The sequence below is a fragment of the Sinocyclocheilus anshuiensis genome, unplaced genomic scaffold (assembly GCF_001515605.1).
Source record: "Sinocyclocheilus anshuiensis isolate Anshui unplaced genomic scaffold, SAMN03320099.WGS_v1.1 scaffold2047, whole genome shotgun sequence".
Taxonomy (NCBI): Eukaryota; Metazoa; Chordata; class Actinopteri; order Cypriniformes; family Cyprinidae; genus Sinocyclocheilus; species Sinocyclocheilus anshuiensis.
In genome coordinates, this window is record NW_015554063.1 from 166,852 (window position 1) to 174,407 (window position 7,556).

General features: G+C 35.0%; 1 protein-coding gene across 1 annotated transcript in view; it reads left to right on the top strand.

The window, feature by feature from the left end:
* Positions 1 to 7,513, top strand: part of LOC107668586 (transcription factor COE3-like) — a 7,978-nt gene extending 465 nt beyond the window's left edge. The window contains exons 2-22 of the mRNA XM_016460522.1: positions 199 to 355; positions 458 to 521; positions 653 to 708; positions 1,004 to 1,077; positions 1,247 to 1,315; positions 1,629 to 1,710; positions 1,992 to 2,109; positions 2,395 to 2,528; positions 3,210 to 3,336; positions 3,554 to 3,642; positions 3,849 to 3,920; positions 4,026 to 4,179; positions 4,254 to 4,526; positions 5,018 to 5,097; positions 5,529 to 5,655; positions 5,873 to 5,961; positions 6,168 to 6,239; positions 6,345 to 6,498; positions 6,573 to 6,845; positions 7,333 to 7,412; positions 7,499 to 7,513. Of these exons, the coding sequence (XP_016316008.1) occupies positions 199 to 355; positions 458 to 521; positions 653 to 708; positions 1,004 to 1,077; positions 1,247 to 1,315; positions 1,629 to 1,710; positions 1,992 to 2,109; positions 2,395 to 2,528; positions 3,210 to 3,336; positions 3,554 to 3,642; positions 3,849 to 3,920; positions 4,026 to 4,179; positions 4,254 to 4,526; positions 5,018 to 5,097; positions 5,529 to 5,655; positions 5,873 to 5,961; positions 6,168 to 6,239; positions 6,345 to 6,498; positions 6,573 to 6,845; positions 7,333 to 7,412; positions 7,499 to 7,513 (2,359 nt within the window). The remainder of the gene's footprint in view (positions 1 to 198; positions 356 to 457; positions 522 to 652; positions 709 to 1,003; positions 1,078 to 1,246; positions 1,316 to 1,628; positions 1,711 to 1,991; positions 2,110 to 2,394; positions 2,529 to 3,209; positions 3,337 to 3,553; positions 3,643 to 3,848; positions 3,921 to 4,025; positions 4,180 to 4,253; positions 4,527 to 5,017; positions 5,098 to 5,528; positions 5,656 to 5,872; positions 5,962 to 6,167; positions 6,240 to 6,344; positions 6,499 to 6,572; positions 6,846 to 7,332; positions 7,413 to 7,498) is intronic.
* Positions 7,514 to 7,556: the final 43 nt, after the last annotated feature.

A 7,556-nucleotide genomic window follows, 5' to 3' on the forward strand; every position in this document is an offset into this window, starting at 1 on the left:
ATGTGTTATATATATATATATATATATATATATTTATATTACTTATTAGGCTATATAAAGCACTGTATGCTATTATATATAATGTATTCTGTATTAAATATCATGCATTCTGTATTACATATATTACATGCATATTGCACATTTGTGCAAAATATTTTATTTTAAACTGTAAATAATTAGCTTCTCTGTTTCCAGCAGAGGTGTTTGTCTCGCCCGGGCGCACTTTGAGAAACAGCCTCCTGCCAGCCTGCGCAAGTCAAACTTCTTTCACTTTGTGTTGGCTTTATATGATAGTCAGGGTCAGTCTGTGGAGATAGAGCACACTGCGTTTGTGGACTTTGTTGAAAAGGAGAAGGTGAGGAGATATGTAGAATATATGAAACAGTGAATTTGGAAATTAAAAATGATGAAGCCTTGCAAAGCAAAGCATATTTGTGTATTCATTCCTTCGATTTAGGAGCCAGTAAGTGAAAAAACAAACAATGGAATCCATTACAAACTCCAGTTACTGTACAACAGTGGTGAGTACTGTATAAAGTGTGGACTGCTTTAGAATATTCTACTTTAAGAAATGCACTTCATTTGAAAATACAGCTGTCCTTTGTATGATGTTCCGTATTGATGCTTTGTTATTAATTTTTCTGTCTTTTAGGTGTCAGAACAGAGCAAGATCTATATATCCGTTTGATAGACTCTGTGACCAAACAGGTAAAATAGTTTATGCACTTTAATATTATTTGCAAGAATATGTTATGTGTGTTAGCACTAAAAGATCACTTCAGTGAAGACTAAATGCTTAAATAAAAATCATAACTATGAAGTGATAATGTGAATGATATATAATTGACATATACTATATAATTTACCAATGTTATATGTAGGGTGTGTTGTCTACAGATCTTTTTTCACTGAAATGCATGTAAATACTGGCATGATACATTTATATATTTTCTTCTGCATAACATTAACCTGTCGTTTGCCTATATTACTATGACTCTTTCAGGCAATTGTGTTTGAAGGTCAAGATAAAAACCCTGAAATGTGTCGTGTTCTTCTCACTCATGAGATAATGTGCAGGTAACTTGTGTCAAACACACTTAACTTATGTAATCTCATGCAAACAGACACACAAAGTCATAAAAAAGTCTTACAAATTAGTGTTTATTTGCTGTAATTATAATATGCAGGGGGGTTTTTTCTGTTGATGCAGTGATAATTGTGTTAATCTATATATGTGAATTTTCAGCCGATGTTGTGATAAGAAAAGTTGTGGAAACAGGAACGAAACACCATCAGACCCCATCATTATTGACCGGTAGGGCAATCAGCTGCATTCTGTAAGATTATAAATGAATAAAGAAATGTATGTATGTACTATAATATGTGTAAGTACAAATAAAGGCAAGAAAAAGTTTATTGTTATTACTTATAAAGATATTACTTACAGAAATTGGGATTCGTCAGCTTTAAGGATAAAAGCAGACAGACAGATTGTACTCTTTCATCTCTCCAATTCTCAGTTTCTAATATTTTCCTCTTCTTACATCATTCTCTCAGTGACTCTTTTTCTCTATTCCCTGATCCACAAATACCTTTACATGTTTGCATGTTTTCTTGTTTTTGCATAGGTTCAACCTGAAATTTTTTCTCAAATGTAATCAAAATTGCCTGAAAAATGCAGGGAACCCACGAGAGACGCGTCGTTTCCAGGTACACACACAACTTTATACTGTATATTCACATCACTGATAATTTGTCTGATAATGGATCTATTTAATCAACATGAAATATTTAATGAAAAGGCTGTCACTTACAGTACTGAATTACACTTTAGAAGTGCAATAGTAAAAACTATAAATGTAGCCAACAGTTACTTTAATTCATTCAATTTATGTACTGTTTTTAATAATCCTTGTGCCACATCAAAATGTCCTTTTGTGCCCAACATTTTCTGCACTAGACTACTAGTAAAAATATCCTGTTCTTTGCAGGTGCTGGTCTCTACCACAGCCTCTGTTAAGGCCCACATTCTAGCCATTTCAGATAATATATTTGTCCATAACAATTCAAAGCATGGCAGAAGACCAAGAAGATTTGAGCTGATTGAAGGTACAGTAATTACAAACGTGCTTCTAATAATTCTATGATTACTAATGATTCAATTCAAAATCAAACGCACACAACTAACTATGCAATTCAAATCAGTGTGGTCACTGAAAGTTTGTTCATATGATAATGTGTAGGTAAATATACAGTAGAAGAAGAGTATACAATATTTTTTTTGATTGTTTGTGATTTCTTTTAGCATGCATTTGCTGTAGTTTATGTAGACCTATCTCTGAAGTGCAGTACCCTTACTCAGTGTATTGAGCTAACATTTGTGTGTTAATTTAGCTGAGATCCCCTGCATCAAGGCCATCAGTCCGAGTGAAGGTTGGACGTCAGGTGGAGCCTCAGTGATTATTATTGGAGATCAGTTCTTTGATGGTCTACAAGTGGTTTTCGGAACAGTTATGGTCTGGAGTGAGGTGTGTAAAAGTCTCAATCTCTGTTGCCAAACAAATTACTATAAATGTGACCCTGGACCACAAAACCAGTCTTAAGTCGCTGGGGTATATTTGTAGCAATAGCCAAAAATACATTGTATATGGGTCAACACTATTGATTTTTCTTTTATGCCAAAAATCATTAGGACATTAAGTAAAGATCATGTTCCATGACGATATTTTGAAAATTTTCTACTGTAAATATATCAAAACGTAATTTTTGATTAGTAATATGCATTGCTAAGAACTTAATTTTGGACAACTTTAAAGGCGATATTCTCAATATTTAGATTTTTTTGCACCCTCAGATTCCAGATTTTCAAATAGTTGTATAAAGCTTATTTATTCAGCTTCCATATGATGTATACATCTCAATTTAAAAAAATTGACCCTTATGACTGGTTTTGTGGTCCAGGGTCACAAATACATTTTTGTTTCATTTTTAGCTTCCTTTTTCCATTTGTTCATTTTTTGGACATCCTTCACCACAGATTTCCCACAAAGCTTTGCTAATTTTGGAAGGTGTGAAATACATTGTTGCCAATATATATGCCTTCAGTAATTTTGTTTTATATTTTCAAACAATGATGTACATGATGTACTCTCTCCACAGAGAGATTTCTGCATCCTGAGAGGGTGATGACTTTTTCCTTTTTGTTGTAGGTGATTACACCACATGCGATTCGTGTGCAGACTCCAACTCGTCACATCCCTGGTGTTGTAGAAGTTACACTGTCCTACAAATCCAAGCAGTTCTGCAGGGGACCTCCAGGACGCTTTATTTACACTGGTAAGAATTATAAAGTTTGGAAAAACTCACAAATTTTGCAATTTACTGTAACCATAGTTATACCATGGAATATTTTCCGTTTTTAAGAATATCTGAAAAGCAGATGTATGATTTTTTCCTGTTAAATAATGCCTTTTTTGGAAGCTCAGACAATCTAATTTGTTGTTGCTTGTCTGATACATTACAATTTAACTTTGAAAAGTGTTTCACTTTTAAGCTTTAAATGAGCCAACCATTGACTACGGATTCCAGCGGCTGCAGAAGGTGATTCCTCATCATCTAGGCGATATGGAAAGACTACCAAAAGTGAGCCAGAAATGCTTAGTTGATTTCTTCCTAAATTCTGTGTTGTCCATTTTAATTGTTCTAGGTTCTGTTTTCAATTTTTTATTCAATTGTAAGCCATTAAATAGCATGTCTAATAAATTTAACTGTCCAAAAGAGAATTTTTTCTGTGCTCATTATTTTATTTGACATTTCAAAATACAATTAAAAATTATTTTGATTGACAGGAGGTCTTACTGAAGAGAGCAGCTGATCTTTTAGAGATGTTTTATGGAATGCCTCACAACAACCAGGTCAACGTAACATTTAGATTTACTCAGGCTTGCTATCCCGATATGTTTGCTGCTGAAATCCAGAGTGGGAAGTGATGTAATTTCTGTGCATTTATATGTGTCTGACCATAGGAGATTATTCTGAAGCGTGCGTCTGATATAGCAGAGGTACTCCACGCCATCCCACGAAACCCGTCCCACACAAATTCACATGGAATGATGGGTGTAAACTCCTTTGATGCACAGTTACCCATGAACACAGAAATTTCACCAGATGTAGAACGAGGTATGTTGTATAAATGCATTTGAAAATGGTACAAATGCACCACAGCAGTGTGTTAATAAATGAATGTCTCTCAGTGTCTCTTTCAGTGGGTTTCAGTCGGAGTTCAAACAGTGGCTTCATTGCAGGCAGCACATCCCAGCAGTCTGAATTCAGCAATACCAATACGTGCATGAATACACACACACATTCACACTCTCACTCCAACATGCCAAGACACACACACTCAAACACACACCTGTCCATAGCTGGGCACACACAAACACACACACGCCCTTCTGTGTCAAACTTCTCTGTGGCCACACAGCCATTCTTAGACAGTCCTACAGCGGACACACAACACTACATTGGTAAGAACACAGCTTTCTCGCTGTCTGTAACTGTCAAGCATGGAGAATTTCTTAACCAATTTTTTTTCCCAAAAGGTCAACATTCAAAATTGGTTACAGTTGAATTATGAATTTATCTGAATTTAAGTTAATTTTAATTCTACTTCCTTGCATTCAAATTATGATTGCTGCACAACCCAGAATTTAATTAGCATTTATAATTAACCCAATTATACTTACACAAAATAACATTTGTAAATGATATTTGTTGTAAAAATCCATGTATACTATGGACACATTTCTGTTTATTTTTGAACATTATTATAATCAAGATATTATCAATCTGAATCATGGTCAAATTGCATAATGATCATAATAAATTATTTACACTCATCCTGAAGACATATATATATAGATATAGATAGATATAGATATAGATATATATATATATATAGATATTCGTGGTTCATTTAAACCTTCCTTGTCTCCTTTTCTTTCATGCATGTCTGTAGTGAAGCAAAAAAGTGCATTTGCTCCAGTTCTGAAGCTGCAGTCCTCAACAGAACAAGCTTCAGGTGTCCCCGTCTGCACGGTAATGGCACATGACATGCATGTATTTACACACAAGCTGCTCGCCTGCTCTTTTCGTCTACCCTATAATACCTTAAATTGTGACAGTACATAATGTACTGAGTGGCTTATTTATTCAGCTTCCATATGATGTATACATCTCAATTTAAAAAAATTGACCCTTATGACTGGTTTTGTGGTCCAGGGTCACAAATACATTTTTGTTTCATTTTTAGCTTCCTTTTTCCATTTGTTCATTTTTTGGACATCCTTCACCACAGATTTCCCACAAAGCTTTGCTAATTTTGGAAGGTGTGAAATACATTGTTGCCAATATATATGCCTTCAGTAATTTTGTTTTATATTTTCAAACAATGATGTACATGATGTACTCTCTCCACAGAGAGATTTCTGCATCCTGAGAGGGTGATGACTTTTTCCTTTTTGTTGTAGGTGATTACACCACATGCGATTCGTGTGCAGACTCCAACTCGTCACATCCCTGGTGTTGTAGAAGTTACACTGTCCTACAAATCCAAGCAGTTCTGCAGGGGACCTCCAGGACGCTTTATTTACACTGGTAAGAATTATAAAGTTTGGAAAAACTCACAAATTTTGCAATTTACTGTAACCATAGTTATACCATGGAATATTTTCCGTTTTTAAGAATATCTGAAAAGCAGATGTATGATTTTTTCCTGTTAAATAATGCCTTTTTTGGAAGCTCAGACAATCTAATTTGTTGTTGCTTGTCTGATACATTACAATTTAACTTTGAAAAGTGTTTCACTTTTAAGCTTTAAATGAGCCAACCATTGACTACGGATTCCAGCGGCTGCAGAAGGTGATTCCTCATCATCTAGGCGATATGGAAAGACTACCAAAAGTGAGCCAGAAATGCTTAGTTGATTTCTTCCTAAATTCTGTGTTGTCCATTTTAATTGTTCTAGGTTCTGTTTTCAATTTTTTATTCAATTGTAAGCCATTAAATAGCATGTCTAATAAATTTAACTGTCCAAAAGAGAATTTTTTCTGTGCTCATTATTTTATTTGACATTTCAAAATACAATTAAAAATTATTTTGATTGACAGGAGGTCTTACTGAAGAGAGCAGCTGATCTTTTAGAGATGTTTTATGGAATGCCTCACAACAACCAGGTCAACGTAACATTTAGATTTACTCAGGCTTGCTATCCCGATATGTTTGCTGCTGAAATCCAGAGTGGGAAGTGATGTAATTTCTGTGCATTTATATGTGTCTGACCATAGGAGATTATTCTGAAGCGTGCGTCTGATATAGCAGAGGTACTCCACGCCATCCCACGAAACCCGTCCCACACAAATTCACATGGAATGATGGGTGTAAACTCCTTTGATGCACAGTTACCCATGAACACAGAAATTTCACCAGATGTAGAACGAGGTATGTTGTATAAATGCATTTGAAAATGGTACAAATGCACCACAGCAGTGTGTTAATAAATGAATGTCTCTCAGTGTCTCTTTCAGTGGGTTTCAGTCGGAGTTCAAACAGTGGCTTCATTGCAGGCAGCACATCCCAGCAGTCTGAATTCAGCAATACCAATACGTGCATGAATACACACACACATTCACACTCTCACTCCAACATGCCAAGACACACACACTCAAACACACACCTGTCCATAGCTGGGCACACACAAACACACACACGCCCTTCTGTGTCAAACTTCTCTGTGGCCACACAGCCATTCTTAGACAGTCCTACAGCGGACACACAACACTACATTGGTAAGAACACAGCTTTCTCGCTGTCTGTAACTGTCAAGCATGGAGAATTTCTTAACCAATTTTTTTTCCCAAAAGGTCAACATTCAAAATTGGTTACAGTTGAATTATGAATTTATCTGAATTTAAGTTAATTTTAATTCTACTTCCTTGCATTCAAATTATGATTGCTGCACAACCCAGAATTTAATTAGCATTTATAATTAACCCAATTATACTTACACAAAATAACATTTGTAAATGATATTTGTTGTAAAAATCCATGTATACTATGGACACATTTCTGTTTATTTTTGAACATTATTATAATCAAGATATTATCAATCTGAATCATGGTCAAATTGCATAATGATCATAATAAATTATTTACACTCATCCTGAAGACATATATATATAGATATAGATAGATATAGATATAGATATATATATATAGATATTCGTGGTTCATTTAAACCTTCCTTGTCTCCTTTTCTTTCATGCATGTCTGTAGTGAAGCAAAAAAGTGCATTTGCTCCAGTTCTGAAGCTGCAGTCCTCAACAGAACAAGCTTCAGGTGTCCCCGTCTGCACGGTAATGGCACATGACATGCATGTATTTACACACAAGCTGCTCGCCTGCTCTTTTCGTCTACCCTATAATACCTTAAATTGTGACAGTACATAATGTACTGAGTGTGCAAATTTGACAGACTCATGTCTATTCTGTTTGTTTTTT